The following is a 20,908-nucleotide window of genomic DNA, read 5'->3' on the forward strand; positions in this document are numbered from 1 at the left end:
ACAGTCTCTGCCCTGCCAGAACAGGGGAGACAGGCATTAATCAGTGAATCAGACAAATGTGAAATTGGAAGATATGCCAACATGTTGAAGGTGAGGCATAAAATGGAGGTATAAAAAATCTTGCGGATGGGAATTCTACTGCAACATGAGAATACCACTATTCTCCCAGGACCTGTGGGTTCTATGAGAACAGAGGACAGACGGACATTGACTAATAAAAGGCCAGAGCTGCATTTTGAGACATTTTGGCTGTAGTATAAACACAGTGGGGGGTGCCAGAAAGGCAGCTATGGCCTCAAAGTTTAGTGTGCAAAAAGCAAACAGCTAGACAGATTCTTTAAGAATGCAAATTCTTAGAAGCTCTGATCTCTGCAGGAGGTGTGGGCAGACTCCCTTTGGGGTTCTGATGAAGGAGGTCCATAAAGCCAGTGTATCTTGCACTGACACAGAGGGTCTAAGGGCAAAGAGAACTTGGCGGAGAGCAGGTATACAAGGAGACACAGTTTTCCTTTACAAAACAACAGGAACAGAAACAGACACAGAGGAAAGAACTCGAAATGCTCAGAGTTCAGGGCATAGCTTTGGTTAGAATATTGCTAAGTATCTGAGTACAGCAAAATGCAAACAGATCTCAGCGCTGTCTTGAAAACAAACAAATGAAGAATCTGCTTAATTAATCTCATGCCGTAAGTAATATGGACAGGGAGATGCAAAACTATGTAAAATGTTTATATTAATTAAATTAATTAAAAGTGGATCTAGCTGCAACCTGCTTTCAAATGCAGATGACAAGGAACTAAAAGAATTCTAGATAGAAAACATGACAAAACATGGACAAAACTTGATTTTCTAAATGGCAATGAATTGAATGTGGTTGCTGACTTCAACAATATTTTAAAAAATATTTTGTAAAAATACGAGCAAAGTCTAACAAGCCCTTGTTTCTCAAAAAGGGGTATTTATCAGTGAAATAAATACTCCATTTGCAGCTTCTCAAAAACCAAATCATCTTTTTCTATTGGAACAACATCAAACTACTTACTTGCAGTGTAGACAAGCTTACGCTGGGAAAGATTACGATGCCCTAAGTGGTTTTCTATCTCACTCTGTGATCTCTAAGATAATGGCATATAAAATAACAAAAAAGAAAGGACAAAAATAGAAAAATCCGTGGGACATTTTAATATTTCAAAATGCAATTGTTACGTCATTACAGTGGTAATCAAGAAATAGTCATATTTTTTTGTTGTTCCCCCAATTTTCCTGTTTCCCTGAAAACAGTGTCCTTTGTGGCAGATGCAAATACTTTGTCTACTCCAGCCCACCACAGTCCATTTACACGGCTTCAGAAAGAACAGGCAATTGCAAATATGCCCTAAGACCATCTGATGTGTCTCATGAGTGGTAGCACACCGGTCTGTTTCTGCAATATTCATCGGGAAAGGTTCCGGAATAGATACTCCAAAAGAGCCACCAAAGCCAATGGAGAACCAAATGTCAGAGGAAGTTACCCAAACAAAATACTCCATTGTGCTGAATTGTTCCACTGTGTTACCAGCAACTTCTGCAGAATTTTGCAGGAACAAAAGAAGGGTTTTAAAAAGAAACACACAATGTCATATCCAGGTTACTGGGGTTAGTGGCCACCATTTATAGAATCCTTTCCATTGTCTGCATGTTTATTTATTCATTTCATTCAACAAAAATGCACTAGGCACCTTCTATGTGCCAGGGACACAGCATTAAAAAAAATTCCTGCCCTCACAGTGTAATGAAGCATCAGTAAACAAATAAGCAGAAATATAGCATACATGACATATATGTATATGACTATATGTATAATGTAATAAAGCCTCATGCCATGATAAATGTGATTTTATTCTTGCATATGTTATCAGAATCTATTGTTTGAGATGTGTCATTCATTTTATCTGCCTGTGCTGTATTTGGTTTTTGTTTTGTTTTTCTGTGCATCCTCCCACAGGCTGGGAGCTCTTTGAAGACAGGAGCTGCATTTGATTCATACTTGGCTTTTCCACAATGCCTTGCACAGCTCAATTTTCAATATATATTTGCTGAAATAAATCCTGCATCTAAAACTCACTGCTAAAAATGCTACATGAGCATACGTTTGCGGTGTTTCTTCTGCTTGTGTGGCTTACGCAGGATACGTGGATGTAGGTATGCAGGCAAGCCCTCATGATGTATGATAACTGACTCAGTTCCTTGGGCATCTTTCTGTGATTTTGGACATTCCTCTACTTCAAACCTAATTTTGCCATTTACTAGCTCTGTGATTTGGGAAAGCCACTCTAGCTCCGTGAGTTTTATTTTAATAAACTGGGACAATAATCATGCACGTTCCATCAACTGCTGTCAAATGATATACGAGATGAAGAAAAGTACAAGTGTCATTCTGGTTTTTATTGTTATCCTTGGAAATCAGATTCTGCAGAGCCAGAGTTTGCTAATGGGAAGTTTATAGGTCATATGTAGTTTCTAGACTTGCTTTCCTTGGCAGGTACACTTCGTTTTCTCTCCCAGTGTGACTACCTTTCTGTGGGCGAGCACACTCCAGATCTACAAGACCAAGCTGCTCCCTGGTGACTCACACGTGGCCCTATTTCCCTCCTGTGGCGGGATGCCCGAGCTGCAGAATGTATCCGAGTGTCTAGACTTTGGTTAAGCACAGGAGATCATTGTCTTTTTTTTTCTTTTTAGATTTTATTTGTTTATTTATTTCAGAGAGACAGAGAGAATGTGCATGTGCATGTGAATTGGGGGAGGGACAGAAAGGGAGAAAGAGGGAGAGAATCTCGAATCTCAAGCAGACTCTGCACGGAGCACAGAGCCCCACATGGGGCTTGATCTCTTGACCCTGGGATCATGACCTGAGCCGAAACCAAGAATTGGATGCTTAACTGACTGAGCCACTCAGGGGCCCCAAGGCCATTGTCTTGGAACCCATACCCACAAGGTGGCAGATTCAGCACCTGGGACAAAAGAAGCAATTTTTAGTCCCTCCAACCCATTTAAGCCTGCATCAAGTGACATCGGTCATTATTAATGTTGTGGTAGGACACCTAGCAGATGGGATTCTTGGACTATTTATTGTCTTCCACAGTGGCAGGACCTTGAGTGGAGGGATGAGTGGGCCAGTAGAAGAATGAGTAAGAAGACTCTGAAGGAACAAGATAGGATAACGCAGGCCTGACGATCCGTTCCTATCAGATCAAAACAGAAGCAGCAAAAACTGTGAGTACTTCTCCAGACTGGGAGTGCACGGGGGATAAAACAGATCTAACATTACTGTTTGATGATATTATAAAGTGGAAAACTACTGTTATTTTTTTTTAACTAAGATCCAGAAAATTTCCAATCCTAAACATCACCAAAAATCTCTGAGAAATTTACTGCGTAGGAGAGTTTTTCTCTACTTGATGTCACCCTTGAAATATATTTCTAAGAATTCCAAGGACTGTTCTTAGAACACAATGATATAGATCGGGTCTGAATGAAGTGAACGAAAATGGCTTGTTTACTAAGACTCTTAGGAGCTTGGACTTCCTTCGAATGCCAGATGGTAGGTATCACTTCTGAGGTAAGGTCTTTGTTCCTCTTTTTTGTTTTATTCAAGGGAAACGGATAACGATTCTTGACAAAATAGGTCTGACTCATTCTATTATTCATTTGTTCTGTGTTTTTGTGTGCATATGTTTCATCTTCGGGGACATTTTGTACCTGAGAGCTTGTGAAGGCAATGACTAAACTTGTGGTATCTCATTGAGAATCTTCCTTCCAGTTGTAAGACCTCCTAAGTCAGAAACAGCTATAAACAAATACGTAGAAACCAGGATCCAGACACAAGGTAAGTAACCCAGACGTCTATCTTCCCAAAGTGATCTCAAGAAGCTGGAGGTTCTCTCCACACAAAGGGTTATCCACACAAAGGGTAATAAGGTCTTGACAAACAGTAATAGAAATGAGGGGGTATAGAGCTGAACTCTTTAAAAGATGTAATAAATGTTCTGAAATATTTAAATGGCTCTCTCCTGGAAAATGAAGTAGGATTATTCACTTGTGCTTTAATGTGTAAAATCTACCTTGGGGAATCCTGCTAGCTGACCCAGAAGAGTTCATCACTATTCTGGGCTCCTAGAATATTCAACAGAAGGTGCCCTTTATAGCTTTTGTGACATTGTGTAATAGGAATGAGCCTGTGTCCATCTCTGGTTATGACTTCAGCAGGGAGTCCCCGATGCCGAGCATAGCTCCTAGTATGTCATGGGGACTAAATAAGTTTGTTGAATGAGTGAATGAATGAATAAAAAAATAAATGAACAAATAAGCATATGTAGGTAAAAATTTCAGGAAGGTGAATTGAGTTTTTCCAGGAAAGCCTTCCCACAGTTGAATGTCTATCTCTCAAAGTTGTGACCTTTGTACTTAATGGAAAGACTGTCTATCATCTATCACCAGCTAGATCTGACCCTCACTGTTCACTTGCTTGTACCCAATGACTTTTGTCCCACATTTTTTCTTAAACTCTTCTTTCCAGCTTATCTCTTAACTCAGGCAAAAGACCCGAAGAGCACAGCATCCCATGATGGAAACCAAGACTACTCCTCAAGCAGTAACTGCCCATATGAAGAGCTCCTGGGGCCCAGAATGCCCAGACCAGTTTGAGGTCAACCCCCAACCGCCCCTGTGCAGATGGACCACAGAATGACCCACGGAGTAACCAACAATTACCTTTACCTCATTATAATATTACAATCTCTGCCCAAAGAGGAGCCCCCGCCTCACTTACATAACATACGGTGTCTGTATAGGCATGTTTCCTTAAGACACATGTACGACCTTATACCTGCCTCTGCATACATTGACAAGGCTCCCCTTTCTAAATATTCATCCTAACCTTAAGTAAAGGAAACCTACTCACCCTTGCTGGGGAGTCATGGCTTTGGAATTTACTCCCCATGAGCTCCATATTCACTGCAAATAAAGTTTCCTTTGCGTGACAACTCACCTGGTGTGTTTCTACCTGTGACTCGCCAAGGAGTGAAATCACGTTAGTTTGGTTACAAGACTAGGGAAGAATGGCTGAAGACACATTGTCTCTCAGATCCTTTTTCCTTTTTACCGGTGAGGAACCTGAGCTCAGAGCTTGCGTAACTTACTCAAAGCCTCCAATAGTAAATGGTGAAACCAGGATTTGAATGCTGACCTGTGTGAACCCCAAGCTGTGTCTTCTCCTAGAAGACACTCTCCAGCTCCAAGCCATCACTTAAGCAGAGACTGAAGCACAGCCTAAGACAAGGTGGAGAAGAAGTTCCTGTAGTGAAAGGTCAGATTCAGGCACTAAGGTGTGCCCTCAACACCGAGTTATAGGATTCTTTAAAGAAGCAATGTCATATTAATACTATCTCTGCAAGCTTGATATGCGGCATGGGCTGCAGTGATACTTCCTAAAAGATGATAATACATTGGCTAGAGCAAGCTTTGAAGCAAAAAATGGAAAAGAAAATATTTAAATGTTTTAGTTCAATGTCTATAAAATGTCATCATTGATCTTTAATCTCCTGCTAAAGTTTTACTTGATATTTCTAAAGCCAAAGAGTTTCCTTTGTGATCAACAATAGAAAACTATCTCCACCCTCCATTAAGACCCTTATTGCCCTTTCCATATGGAAAGTTGGCGTCTGCGTTAAAATGCAATTATCTTTCGCTTCCAACCCAGTGCTCAGCAACACTTAATTAATTCTTTCCTTTTAAAGTTCAGCCTTATTGCTTTCTGGAGGAATTCCAGATTTCAACAGATAAACCATGCAGAAAAAGGCGAGGCCTAAGTGATTGGAGAAAAGTCCATTTCGCATCCGCATATTCAAGCGCCCCGGTATTAATCCAAGATGTAATCTCAGCTACGTAACATGTGAATGCTATGTGAATGCTTGTGGCTTGGTGGGAAGAGAAGGACTTGTTCCTGGTGGCCTGGGACCAGACACACAGTCCTCAAACTCAATGAGCCAGCATCTTTCTGCGAAATTTAAGAAGAGTTTGCTATAACATTTGGTTGCTTCAATTTTTATGTAAGAAGGAATAAGGATACTTATTTCATCAAAGTGAAAGAATAAATGAAAGCAAGATGTCCAAAGGAGGTCTATGGAATTATTCTGCTTTTCTTTGCCACAGGGGTCCATGTCACATCGAGTACTGAGGACGATAGTTTGAAGACCAAGAGCTTGCAGAACAGCACTGCTTGTTAAAAGCACTGTGTCTTGTTACTGAAATTAAGTTCTTGGGAATCGATGTAATCCTTGTCTTTGAAGGAAACCTCCTCTCAGAAGGAAGATGATGTATGTGTACACTGTAAATTTACTCTCTCATTATTACCCAATAATAAAGATAGTATTTATGAAGTAGAGTGAACTATATGGTTTACATATTATCTTACTGAATTATCTTTAGCTCAGTGCCTCTCTACACTGTAGTCACACAGGGGGTCATTTTCCCCTTCTCCTTGAATACACCCATCTTGTTCTTGCCTCAGGATCTTTGCACTTGCTGCCCTGCTCATTCTTTACTTTTCGGATAAAGTAGTTTCTCTTTACAAAAGTTTTTCCTCCCTTCTGGAGCATTAACATGGCTTTCCGACCTTACCATTTGTCTTTCTCCCTTCCATAGCCCTATTTATTTTCTTTATTCCAGATTTCACCAACAGATTCCATTCTGTTGATTTCTTTCTTTGCTTATTTTCTGTTTTTCTTCCTTTATTGAAAGTGAGCTTTGTGAAAGCAGAAATGGAGGCTCCCTTGTTTTCCACGGAATCCCTAAGGTCTAGAACAGTTCTTGGGTCATATCAGATACTCCATAAACACTTATGGAATGCATGACTGATGACTGGATGAATGTACTCTTTGATTAAAAAACTCAAGAGGGGAAAAAAAAAAAAGCCCAAGGAGGAGGAGGAGGGATTTCCACTCACCTGTACCACACCTGTACAGGAATCTAAAAAGATGCAGCCTTTGGGTTCTTTGGATATTTTTTCATCTTTGTAGAAATTCATGATGTAGGAGTTATCTGGCAACTGGGTCAGCTGGAAGTAACGCTTTTTGAAGGACTAAATAAAAGAAAAGATATACTGAGGTAGTTTCAATTGCGGTGTGCTGTTACAGAAACTAGAATTTTTCTAATTCCTTCAGGAACACTACCTTTCTAGGGCAGCATTCTAGAGATCAGCAACCTCCTTTCTCATAAATTAAATATGACACGAAACATAAACTCAATGCAAATGAGTCTCCTCTGTGCTGTGACCGAAGGAGGGGGTGTCAAGAAAAGTGGCAGAAACAAAGATAAGTCTTGATGTCTCCTTACCCGCACAGTAACAGTATTGTTCACGGTGCTGTTGAAATTCCCCTTGTAGAGCCAGCCAGACTTGAAAACTCCGGTCCCTCCTGCTCCCCCACCGCCCTTAGATGACGAGTGGGAGGTGGTATCCTGGAGAAGAAGCATCATTGGCACAACTGCAATCTTTTGTGAATCCCAGATCTTAGACCCCGCACTTAAAAACGAACCTCCTCTTCCTCTCGTTGACTCATCTTAAATAATAAACGTGTTCAATTTCAAAACAAATGTGACTCATTTTGACGAAAAGCCCTTCCACAAGTAGCTACCGCGGCTTTTCTGTTAATCTGGTCAGAATGTGAAATGCTCTAGTGAAAGACAGGGACCAAGTACCTCCCGTTTTACACATTTCTCTTTCGACAACGTACTTACTTCATCCTTATCAGCATCCTCATGGTCAACCTCAAAGGAATGTGAAGGAAGTTTCTCTGGTTTGTATTCTGCTCTGGTATTAAAAACAAACAAACAAACAAACAAACAAAAAACCAGTTTCTGATTTGTCATTTGAGATATGGCTTTCTTTTTCCACTGTTCCCTAGGTAACAACTATTGTGTTTTTTAAATAAAATAATGTAATCTTGTGAGGGCCTTGTTTCCTTTGGAAGTGTTAACTTTCCCCTACACCATTAGGTCTTATCTCTAGCAAAGACATCTCTATTTTTAAACCATGGAGTTCCTGCTTATTCAGATTTACACAGGTCTTCTTGAAGAAGAAGAAGAAGAAGGCAAGCAGGACAGTTTTAAAGGTTTGGTGGTTTATATTTTCCTTCGTCCACATTCTGCAGGGGAATATGAAGTAGTGATGTTTTCATTTCTGTTTTGCCTTCCTAGGACATGCCACGTTCCTGAGAACCAGTCTGAGCTCTGGCCACTAGGGTGCGCTGCTCTCCTAACCGTGGCCTCCCCCAAAGAACGCCCCAACCCGACTTTGTGGACCTGTGCTCACTGGGTGCATCTCCGTGGTAGCACTGGAACGCTGACCAGCCCACGGCAGCAAGAGTGTGCAAGTACTCTAAATGGTCAAATAGGACAAAAATAAACTTCCCTCGGCTTGATTCTATTTTCACAACTCATGGCTTAATGAAAGTGATCAACAGCATTGCAGGTTCAGCATTCCTGGACACGTAGCTAGAAAATCCTACGTGTAGAATTTGCGTGGAATATTTATTTTCTTTGAGGTGATTTATATGGTGTAGAAGCAACCTCAGAATCTGCCTATTGAGAAAAAAAGCCCAGGGGTGCTCATTCAGGTATTCCTATCGCAAATCTTTTCCTGTGGTGATGGTATTCCAGATAGGAAGGGGCATGACCAACGACTCTTTTACTTAAGTATGCGTAAAATTACCAGACTGCATTCACACAGGGATTCAACGCACTCAAAGGGGTTCAAAATATTCTTTACCTTCCCTCTGAAAGACCTGAAAATGCCCATGCCCGGTTCACAGCCGGGCAAGGTGGAGCACAGAAAGAACAGTGACCTCGCTATTAAAAATGGAAAAGCCTGACATCAGAGCCACATTCTCTCAACCTGATAAGAGTATTTTTTTTTCAATTGTGGTAAAATATACATAACAGGAAATTTACGATTTTAACCATGTGTAAGTGGCCAGTTCAGTGGCGCTAAGTGCGTTCACATTACTGTGCAACCATCACCACGGTCCATCTCTAGACCTTTCTCATTCCCAAAATGACACTGTATCTGTTAAACGCTCTCCCTTCCCCCACCCCTGGTAACTACTGCTCTACTTTCCGCCTCCATGTCTTTGACTATTTTGGGTACTTCATGTAAGTGGAATCGTGCCATATGTGTCAATTTATGTCTGGTTTATTTCACTTCAAGGTTCATTCATGGATCAGGATTTCGTTCCTTTTTAAGGCTACGTAATACTCCACTGTAGTCTAAAAAGAGTTCATGCTCCCAGGTTGGTTTCCACGAAGGCATCCCAGACTCTACAAATTAGGCCTCTCTCCCTGTGGATGCCAGACACACATGTCCTGGTGCTAATCTGAATCTGTTGTTTGTGCACCTGTCTTACCTTTCACCAAATGACATGTTTCTGTTTTTTTTAAGATTTATTTATCTTAGAGAAGGCAGAAGGGGCAGAGGGAGAGGGAGAGAGAGAATCTCAAGTAGACTCCACGCTGAGCACAGAGCTAGAAGCTGGGCTCAATCTCACAACCCTGCGATTATGACCTGAGCCAAACCAAGAGTCTGATGCTTAACTGACTGTGCCACTCAGATGATGTGTTTCTTTCTTTTTTTTTTTTTTTTAAGATTTTATTTATTTATGTGACAGAGAGACAGCCAGCGAGAGAGGGAACACAGCAGGGGAGTGGGAGAAGAAGAAGCAGGCTCCCAGCGGAGGAGCCTGATGTGGGACTCGATCCCAGAACGGCAGGACCACGCCCTGAGCCGAAGGCAGACACCTAACGACTGCGCTACCCAGGCGCCCCAGATGATGTGTTTCTTAAACCAGGGCCTCCAATGGAGTCCCATCTGTACCTCCCCCGGCTTTGTCTTTTCCTACCATGGAGATGCTCAGTACACTTTTGCTGACTGCACCAGGGATAGGCAAGTGAAAGAATACAAACTGATAGCATTTAAAACCGTTTTTGGAAGGCATTTTGGTGATGCTAAAACACATTTTTTGGCATCAACATCCTAAGAGGCATCTCTAATGTGTAAACAGGTTTTTGAAAATGATCTTATTACTAGTGTGAATTTATTTTATAAATTCAAATTAAGGTAAGTTGCTTGCTACCAAAATCAATAACTAAGAAAAATAAAGCTATTCTGGGGTATACAGTAGTTGATATCGGGTATTAAAGATGGTATCTGGGGTCACACTTCAGCCCTAGTCCCAATTTATTTATCCATTTTGCTTTGGTTGCGCAATCTTGATATGAAGTCCCAAGGCCCATAGGTAAGTAGTTGTAAATGGTAACAAGCTTAATTAAAAGCCAGAGGCTTGAAAGAATAGTGGTAGGAAATGTGTATTTTAAGATTATCTCCACCGTACGTTCTGGCACATGGTAAGCACGTAATAAATATTTGTTCATTAATGTATATTAATTTACTCGAATGGGTGTGCATTATTCCAAATTCCAGAAACATATTCATACATACATAACACAGTCTTCTTCATCCATGACTTATCTGCAAGTTCAAAGAAGTTCAAAAATCTCTACCACAATAGCAGAACATTTGTACTGAAGTCTAAATATGTACTAAGCAGCGTATTGCTTTTTATTACATATATATGTGTGTAATCAGATATTTGCCCACAAATGCTAGAACTCCACAGTCTAGCCTCGTCTTGCTGTTGTACTGAGAAGAAAACAAAGTCTGTAACAGCTACTCACATAAACCCATAGTGGAAGAGGTGGGATTAGAAGCCCTATTTCCAAAATGCTACTGCTTGTATGTAGGATAAATTAATTCAAACCATCTTTGATAATCATCTTACATAAAATTGTAGCCATTGTTCTCTGCCAAAGGATCCAGGTGTACCTGTACTCCTTTCTCCTTCTCACAGAGCCTTAGAGATACTCAAGAATATCCATGCCCATTGCCCTTCACGTTAACTTGTTCTGCGGCTTTGGGTTAGGGTCAAGTTTACGTGGAGGCAGAGCCAGTAGCAGGGGACAGTGTTATTTTAGGACCCCTGGGAAATTTTTCCTGTCCTACCCAAAATATCCCTTTTCTCTGTAACAATACCTTGACATTCCTGAGCAAAGAGCAGTCCCTTTCACCTTTTCATTTGATTGGTAAAGCCCCTAAACACACCCTCTCTCTCCTTCATCCCACAAGCAACACAATTGCCCAAGATTCACAGTCAGATTCCTATGGCTGATTTCAGAGCAATTACTCCAAGCATTTTGTCTGCAGAGAAGAGAACATGAGTATTCCAGGATTCTTAAAATGATGGCAGGCCAGTAAAGGGAGTATTAAGACAACATCCCAAGTGAAAAATAAAGGAATGTGTGGGGAAAACAGGGAGAGGCAGCAAAGACAAACTTGAACATGGGACGTCAACATTTAGCTCAGGGGTGTTCCTATGCTATATGCTAATTATTTCCTGTTAGTCTCCTTTTGACCTTGACACTCTTCTATCCCTTTCTGAACTTCATATTCTCCCCTCTTCTGCTAGCCTGACTTACCCTTTCTTCTCTCTCTTACAAAACACCAATTTGATAGGAATTTGTTCTTGATAACTGTGGATCACAACAGTGATCCTCACAATAGTTCCTCAGTGATCTATCTATCTATCTATCTATCTATCTATCTATCTATCATCTATCTATCATCTATCTATCTACTTATCTCACATTTTCTTTATCCATTCATCCATCAGTGGACATTTAGGCTGTTTCCATGTCTTGGCTATTATAAATAATGGTGCAGTGAGCATAGGGGTGCACCAATCTTTTTGAATTAGTGTTTTTATTTTCTTTGGATAAATACCCAGAAGTGGAGTTCCTAGGTCACATGGTAGTTCTATTTTTAAATTTTTGAGGAACCTCCATACTGTTTTGCCTAGTGGCTGTACCGGTTTACATCCCACCAATAGTTCATGAAGGTTCCCTTTTTGACACATCCTCATTACAACTTGTTATTTCTTGCCGTTTTGATACTAGCCACTCTAATAGGTGTGAGGTGACATCTCACTGTGGTTTTGATTTGTATTTTCCAGACGATGATTTGATTTCCTAATGATGAGTACTTTTCATGTACCGGTTGGCCACTGTCTGTCTTCCTTGGAAAAATGTCTATTCAGAAGATCTGATCATTTTTTAGTTGGATTGTTTTATTTTTTTGCTACTGAGTTGTCTGAGTTTTCGGTATATTATGGATATTAACCCTTTATCAGATACATGCTTTGCAAGTATTTTCTCCCATTCAGTAGGTTGCCCTTTTCATGATGTCGATGGTTTCCTTTGCTGTGCAGAAGCTTTTGAGTTTGATGTAGTCTCACATGTCTTTTTTTGCTTGAATGCAGTGGGATCCCAAAAAATTCATTGCCAAGACAGAGGTCAAGGGGCTGACCACTTATATTTTCTTCTAGAGATTTAATGGTTTCAGGTCTTACATTCAAGTCGTTAATCCATTTTGAGTTAATTTTTGTGGATTGTCAGATGGGGTCTGATTCCATTCTTTCGTACACGTTCTTCCAGTTTTCCCAACACCATTTATTGAACAGACTGTCCTTTCCCCATGGCATATTCTCGACTCCTCTGGCTGGCCTCATGAAATTTTTTGTCATTTTTGTCTTCTGTGAATTCCCAGTTCAGTGCTGATTTTTATGTGCGAAGGCTTACATTTTACACTCTAGCCTGAAATAATGTTTCTTTCCAGTATCTTTCTATGAACAGACACTTAAAAAAAGTGAGGTTCTTAAGAGTTAATAATAACACAATTTCAAATTTAAAGAATAAAAATTAGGGAGGTAAACACACGCTTCTCTTTTCACTCTACCGTAATTGCAAGTTTTTATTTTGGAGCCTCAGCAACCCATAAAAAGAAATGATGAGTTTAAATTGGCAGCAGACATAAGAGAATTCTTCTAATCCAGGAGGCATGAACATGATTTACTTCTAATGGTCTCCAAAGGCCAAGTGAATTATCTGTTCCATTACTGACCTAAATATGTGTAGTCTTTAATGGGGAGCGCTTACGGTTTCTAAAATCATTTTAAAAATAATTTTTCTATTCAGTGTTACAGTCTTCATTATCTCAGGGGATGTGTGAGGATTATATTCTGGAACTTCTGATTTTCACTTTGAATACACACAGTTCATTAAAATCTCCCACTTTGTGGCAGCACCATTCTTCCCCTTCTCGGTATCAACTTCCACTTCTTTAGTTAATTAAGGGAAATTCTCAACAATGTTTCGGTTACTTTCGTCTTGCTTCTCCTGAAGTTTCTTCTCATGCTCCATGAGAATTCTAATTCGACGATGATATCCAGGCCCTGTTCTCACTGGAGGGGTTTCCTCTGTTGTTTTAGTACAGGGTGAATACCACAAAGGGGAAAACTTTCATTTATTTATTTTGCTTGATGGCATCATGGACATAAGAAAAGGTGTGTGGGGACAAAGTCACTAAAGATTTCAACAGACCTTGATCCCAGAGTCCTGGGAGAGAGCCCTGCAGCAAACTCCCTGCTCAGTGGGGAGCCTGCTTCTCCCTCTCCCTCTCCCCCTGCTTGTGCTCTCTCTCTTTCTCTGTCAAATAAATAAATAAATAAATAAATAAATAAATAAATAAAATCTTAAAAACAACAGCAACAAAGATTTCAACAGACCTGAAGTCAGCAGGAAGGCCTATACTTGGAAGGGCAACTAATGCCACTTTCTACCATCTCTTACTTCATATGCGGTCCTGCAACCGCTTGGACACAGCTTCCAAGTTGTAACTGCTTCTCAGAAGGGTTTTTAGAAAGAGGAAGTCTCGACGTTAAAAAATGCTTTGCTTTTCAGTTGTGCCTATAAAAAGTGTGTGACTAACCTGCAGACATTCCAAGTACAGTACGTACTCACGAAAGCCTAGCGTGTGGTGGGACCTTCCCAACATGAAGTTACAGGAGGTTATCTATCAGGAGTAATTAAAGGGCTGTTCAGAGATTTGGTAAAAGTTACTATTCAGCGGTTTACAAAAAACGATTTGCTGTTTTGGAGGAACATTGTTTTGGTCTTAGTTATGCAACTGAAAAATAAATGGCCTCTTTCCCCTTCACCTCTTTTTTTTTTCTTTTTTTTTTTTTTTTGGTATACTCACTGCTACAATCCCATTCTCCTTAGAGTAGCTCAAGTGATCTTTTAAAGAAGGAAACTGGATCACGTCACAATAGGTTAAAATTTCTGAAGGCTTCTGTCGCGGTGAGAATGAATCCAAGCTCTTTTCTGGGGCGCACCAGGTCCTTTGTCTCCTCCCGTGGTTTCATCTTACTCCAGCTTTTCTAACCGCCAGTTGCAGCCTCCCCATTCTGCTCAAGAGACCATGCTGGTTCCCAAGTCAGGGCGCCTGCCTTTGCTTCTTTCCTCTGGGAATCCTTCCCCAAGATCAGTGTGCTGGGAGTTACTGTTCCTTCAGATCTGAGCTCAGATGGCACCTTCTCTGAGCTATTCAACGGCTCCTTCAAATTCAACATTCAGGAGTTGAGAGCAGCCCTTCCAAGTACCCGAGTCTGGAACAGTTGTTTCTGGGGGCACAGGAAATCTGGGCCAATAGTGCCCAAATCTAAGCCATGTGTCCACTATGAAGTTAGATGTGAAGATTGAAGATTCTCGAATCTTCACTTGAGGAAAGTGTTAATAACAACTTCACTTTTGATTGTTATAAGTGTTTTTCTGGATTATTTCTAACATTCAAGTTGGATGACCCAATGCGTTAGGAGATTCCAATTCATTGCAGTTCTTTAATTTGAGCCACTCCAATCCCATCCAGGAATGTTATTTTTCAAAATTTGCCACTTAGTTTATTTACACAATGAGTAGTTACCGCACACTGACCACGGGCCAGGCATTCTCCTAGACTGCAGGGGATGCTGCGAGGAAAAGTCCCTGCCCTTTGGGGATTTTTGCTTTACTGGGGGACAAAGACACTGAATAAATGACTACTTTAGTTCAGGTAGTAGGTCAGGTGATCTTGTCCATGAGGGTGACACTTGAACAGGTGCAGAACAAGGACACTTTCTCCTAAAGACTTTCTTTCCCCAGAGTCCAGGAAAAAAAAAAAAAAAAGGCTATTTATTTTCCCTTTTTGCTGTCCTTAAACATATATCACTTCTGTGGAAGTTGTTTATTTTCATGACTTTTGATATCACAGCATGAAAATACATGAAACCAGGGGCAAATCTGAACGTTAAACACAGAATATCGTCTGAAAAACTGTTCTTTTCTAGCCCTGTTATATCTGCTATTGAAATGACAGCTCACAAAAGAATGATATGATGATATTTTAAGACTTTGTTCAAAAATTAAATAAGACTAATCTCTATGTCACAATTGATTCTGCGCATATACAACAAAATGTATGTCGTTGAACAGAATGTTCTGTTGTGACAATTACTTTTAAATATTATAAAATATACTTTGACACTCGATTAACATACATGTATTTGTAAACAATGGTAGAACTTAGACAGAAGTCATGTTTTATATATGGAAAAACCCAAGGAGTACTCTTGATAGGTTCTTACCGGGGCAGCTGTCGGATGTCTCCAGAATATTGTTCATATTTGTAGTTTACCACATACCATTGGGAACTATAAAATTTACAAGCCTGAAAGGAAAAAAAAAAAAGACAATGAAAACTTATCATTAAAAAAAATCAGCTGTCCTGGCAAAAAGCAAACTGAATACAGTTCTCGTAATCTCTGGGGGAGCGTTAAGGTGGCTATGTGAGCGATTTTAAGGTAGGTAAGGGGCTTGCTCATTATAATCATTTCACACTTTCAAGTGAAATGGAAATCAAATCTATCCCAGACTCTGGGAGGAGAAACTATTTAACATATTTATTCTATTTTACGCCATCAAGGAAAGTCTAATTTCATCACCCAATGAATCATACCAGATACGTTGCTAAACTCAAATGCTGTCATTTTTCAGTTTTCCTTAGCAACCTTCCATTATTTAACAGCTCTTGGTGGTAGAAGATATTTTTATTTCTATGTAATCTTTGCATTGTAATTTTAGCCCATTTCTACTCGTTCTTGTGTCAGTAACTTATCTTTTCTCCTCTCTGTGTCAGCTGTGTTGTCTATTTGAAATCAGTTTTTCAGTTTTACCTCAATGCTTTCTCAGGGCCAGACTTCTCCCTGATTACTCATCGATTTGTATAAATATATATGAATAAAAGATGACCCAAAACTTTGTATGTAATGGCTGATTTCTCAGTATTTATTGATGGCAAATATTTCCCAAACACCCACCATGCACCTAGAAATGTACTGACCACAGAGTGATAATGGGGGTTCCACTATGTGCCTTTTTTTTTTTTTTTTGAGGTGGGGAGGTAAGAGGGGTGAGGGGCAGAGAAGTGGGAAGGGCAGAGGGAAAGATAGAGAATCTTAAGGAGAGTCCATGCCCAGCGTGGAGCCCCAGGCGGGGCTGGATCTCATGACCCTATGATCATGACCAGAGTGGAAATCAAGAGTCGGATTCATAACCCACTGAGGCACCCAGGCGCCCCTTGCTAGGCTGCTTTTAAGATTCCTTTTGATTCTAAAATTACATGAACCTGGGGATTGAGCAATTGACATGAAGATTATAAGGAGATCTTTTCTTCTGCGGTGGAGAAAATGAGGAGCAATGAGCTTCCTGCAATGTGAGAAATAAAGACCTATGGTTGTCGGGAACCAGGGAGGGGACAGGCAAGGAGATCTGTGTGAGAGGAATCACTGGGGGTGTGGAGGTGCCACAAGCAAGGGAAACACTGCACTGTCTTTGCAGAAACAGAAAGTGGGAGGGAAGAGCCCCGTGCTTGCTGCCCGAAGGCTGATGGAGAGCACGGGGTGCAGGCTCCTGGCTCACAGGGACAGGCAGGCCGAGGGGAGAGTAGTTGGGTGTCCTCAGCAGCTCTGGACTTCTCTGGCCTTGAACTTTCTTGGTGCCATGACTTTATTTGTTCATCGAAGCACCCACACGCAAACTGGGGACAGAGGCTAAACAGGGCGTGAGCCTGGGCCCAAGACCGGAGTAAGAGGTTGTTGGCAGAGAGTAGAGGAGGAAAACAGCAACGAGACAAATGGACATGGATAACGGCAAAGGGAATTCAGGAGATCGGGATGGACTGTGGATGGAGAACAGGAACGGGAACAATATTGAATATTTAGCTAAAATGAAATCCCTTAACTTGGGATTCCTGAGCCAATTCTGCATATCACGTATTTCTGGAAATAAGAGGAAAACTAAGGCCCAATAAGCTCCTTGTCTGAGAAGTTCATCTTCATTTTAGATAAAGATGCCAAGGATTCAGGCAAGGAGCATATGGGCCCTTGCCATCCTAAGGTCATGGGGACAGAACGTTCATGATCCCGGTTCTTTCTCCTCTTATTGCCTTTTCTCTATTCCTGGCGATAGATCTCAAATGCAACAAAATATATTTAAAAATGAAAAACAAAAAGCATAAAACTCATTCCCTTAAATCTTTTTTCTGATACATAGTTTTACCTGGTTCCCCTTGAGTATATATTTGAACTTGGATATTGTTCTTTTATTCACTTAATGGCACATTCTAGATATTTTTACATTGGCTTTCCAAATTTTATGACCGCTTTAAATAAGTAGAATAAAATATCACACCATAATTTACTAATCCAGTCTCCTAGTTTTGGAGGTCATTCATTCATTCAACAAACATCACTGAATCCTTACTGGGTTGTTCTAGGTGATGGGAATACATCAGTGAGCAAGGGACAAAAATGCTTGCCCTTTTGAAACTAATGCCCCTGTGACGAGCTGGTCAATAAACACAAAATAAGTAAATTATGTATATGTTGGGAAACGACAACTGTCATGTGAAAAAAAAAAGAAGAGGGGCATGGATAAAGTTGGGGGAAAGGGGCCAATTTAATGGAATGGTTAGGGTGGGTACTGCAGAGATGCTAACATTTGAGAAAAGACTTCTAGAACAGGACAGAGTGAGCTGTTATTACAGCTCTTCAAATTTTGTGCCATTGTAGAAAATATGAGGTTTTTTTAATAAAAATGAATCTTTTATAAAAAATGGGAATTTCTCAAAAAAACGAGTATTCAGAGTATTTCTTTATACACTTGGTCCTTCTATCCTCTCCCAAATATCACCCCTTTGGCATTATTTTCTTAGGGTAGAGTACTCAAAGTATTTTAAAGATTCTTGGTTAAAAAAACCCTGCCAAAACAATGTGTATTTGCTATAAGAAAAAGGCAAATTGAGGGTACAGCTCAGAACCGGGAGCTACACAGCTTTCTTCTTGTCCTGGAACTAACCCACTAATACCGACTTTCAACATGATTTTTGGTCAAATCTTTTCATTTATTGGGCTCTCAGATTTAGCTAGTGAACAACCAGAATATTAGACTGGATTGAGCAATCTCTGTCCCATAATATCCATCTCTACACTCCCTAATCTGGAGGTTTTCATGGGACAGAGATACACTGATTCCCTCATTACCCTTTCTTGCTACCACTAGTGTCTGTGTTTAGCCACGATAAACATGTATACTTCATGCATATTTCACATGATAATCACAGTATGCTGCAGGCTTAACTGAATCTGAGATATGTATATCCTGAGTTCCACGGACCTAAAATGAATGTGGAACTTTCTTATATCACTACAGTCTAGCAAAGCAGTACTTATTTTCTGGTTTGGAGTGGCAAGTACTTGTCAGATAACACACTACTAGGTGCTTTACATATGATTTTAGTAAGAACTCTATGAGACTTTATTTCTATTTTATAAATCAAAGAGGCAAGGAGAGGCTCAGATCATTGCCAAAGGTCCTACACATGATAGAAGATTTCAAATTGGACGCGTCTGACTCTAAAAGTCCATCCAGCTAATTTATGAATTGTTTGATGATTGCAGATTTCTTTTCTCTATTTGGCACATCTGGGCCATCATTCCAGATGTTTGTATGGCATTTCTGCTTCCAGCTTGGAGTCAGACAGACCTGGTTTTGAATTTTGGTGTTAGCTGTGGGATTTCAGTTAAGTAACTTAGTATCTCTTAATTTCTTTATCTGTCTAAATAATATCAGCTTCATAAGGATCTAATAAGATCTCCCCATAAAGCACCTAACATAGGGTAAGTACTTAATAAATACTTGCTTTAAAAATAACCAGTATTCCCAGCATGTTTGACTCAGTGTATAATTCACATTCACAGTAGTTGATAATAACAACTAGTTTTTCTTGATTTACGAAGTACAGTTTTGGAGAGATATATTAGCTCCGATTATCAAAGAAACCTGCTTTAATCAAATTCCTTCTGAATTTATTTGCTATGTTCCATGTATCTGGTGGTGGGTAGATAAGGATTAGGGGTGGAGTAGATGACCCTTAAAAATCCTTCTAAACCTATGATTTCTCGGATTCCGAGAAAGCCAGTGCATTTTACAAACACATCAATGTTTCTCCTACATAGTAATGGCATTTTGGAAATGTTACGCATAGAAAATTATTCTCTATTCTTTGTTCCAGCCCACACAGTCACTCTCATTAAGAACTATTTTAATTATGACTACAGCCCCTCTTTGTCTGAAAACTAAGCTGAAAGGACCTGTTGCAAATTCAAAGTCCCAGGCTACGACTCTGCTGGTTTCTGCAGGGCATGGTTCTATTTCCCCCTAACTACTTAGCCCACAACACGGGTTTCAAAATACCAACTCCTCATCCTTGGAGACGGCCACCATCTATTTCAAAGGTGAAGACAGTGAATATTCAGCAGAAGAGTGCTGAGCTGGTGAATTTTTCTCAGCAATGCCCCAATTCACGTTTTATTAATTTATTATGTTTGCCTGTTCAGCTTTTATGCTTGCTATCTCTGCTGTGATGCGTTGAGACACAAAAAAGCTGAGCAAGGTCAACATGCTCTAAGGCTTTTATACCATTAGGATAATGCTTCCTAAATTGCATCATGTTCATTACTTATCAGGGATTGTCAATTAAAATGCAGATTCCTGGGTCCCACATGAGATCCCCTGAATCAGAATCTCTATGGGGGCCCCCAAATCCATCATTCCACTGGATTGGCAATGCAGTCCTTGTGCTGTTTGCCTAGAAACTGAAAGCATTCGGGTCCTGACTTCATACAGTGGGCTCTAGTAATTGAGGTTACCCTCCAGCTGAAAGAGCAAGGGGGCACATCATCTCCAGCATGGCATTTTTATTTATAGTGAGCATTTAATATTTATTTGAATGAATGTATTTCCTATATCCTTTTTCTTTTAGGAATAAATAAACATGACACTATGAAAGTTCTAAAAATCTAAATACTTTAGAAAAGATTGGGCAATTGTAAAGGACACCCTAAAATACTATAAAGAAAATATTTCATTTTTTCATTTCCTCTTCTCTTTAGAGAATCATCAGAATCAATTCAAATCATGTTACTTACCTCAAATAGCAATTTGGGTTTGGCAATGTAATTTGTCCATCTCTTAAAAGGGCTGATTATTAGATTCTGGCTACAGAGAAATAAGCAGGTAATAAACGGCTTTTCAGAAGCAAAATTCTTTTTCTTTCTGGCTATAGAGGTTTATTTAATTACACGACTAGTTTCTTGCCAGAAAGATGTATGCAACCACAAAAGGTGTTCTTTTTGACCCCGAGTCACCACTGGGATTAATTCTGTATTTGTAAAATGAGGGTGGTAATTTCACATTTATGCCAGTCTTTATTAAGTTTAGAAGTAATTACGCCTATTGTATAAATGTTGAAAATGTAGCATCATGAAATTAAGCAAATTTAGGCAAATTATGTATTGAAAGGGTGGCTGGATGATTTATTGCCACACCA

The 20,908-nt window shown here is 40.0% G+C and overlaps 1 protein-coding gene across 8 annotated transcripts in view; it reads right to left on the minus strand.

The window, feature by feature from the left end:
- Window positions 1-20,908, minus strand: part of DOCK10 (dedicator of cytokinesis 10) — a 261,368-nt gene that overhangs the window by 101,000 nt on the left and 139,460 nt on the right. For 7 of the 8 annotated variants that reach the window (XM_057305125.1, XM_044381059.3, XM_057305116.1 and 4 more), the window contains exons 4-7: window positions 15,606-15,688; window positions 7,777-7,849; window positions 7,375-7,497; window positions 6,986-7,120 (exon numbers count right to left, since the gene is read on the minus strand). In XM_057305125.1, coding sequence (XP_057161108.1) covers window positions 6,986-7,120; window positions 7,375-7,497; window positions 7,777-7,849; window positions 15,606-15,688 — 414 coding nt within the window. The remainder of the gene's footprint in view (window positions 1-6,985; window positions 7,121-7,374; window positions 7,498-7,776; window positions 7,850-15,605; window positions 15,689-20,908) is intronic. The other variant, XM_044381061.3, reaches the window with a different exon arrangement.

Source organism: Ursus arctos, unplaced genomic scaffold (genome assembly GCF_023065955.2).
Source record: "Ursus arctos isolate Adak ecotype North America unplaced genomic scaffold, UrsArc2.0 scaffold_1, whole genome shotgun sequence".
NCBI lineage: Eukaryota > Metazoa > Chordata > Mammalia > Carnivora > Ursidae > Ursus > Ursus arctos.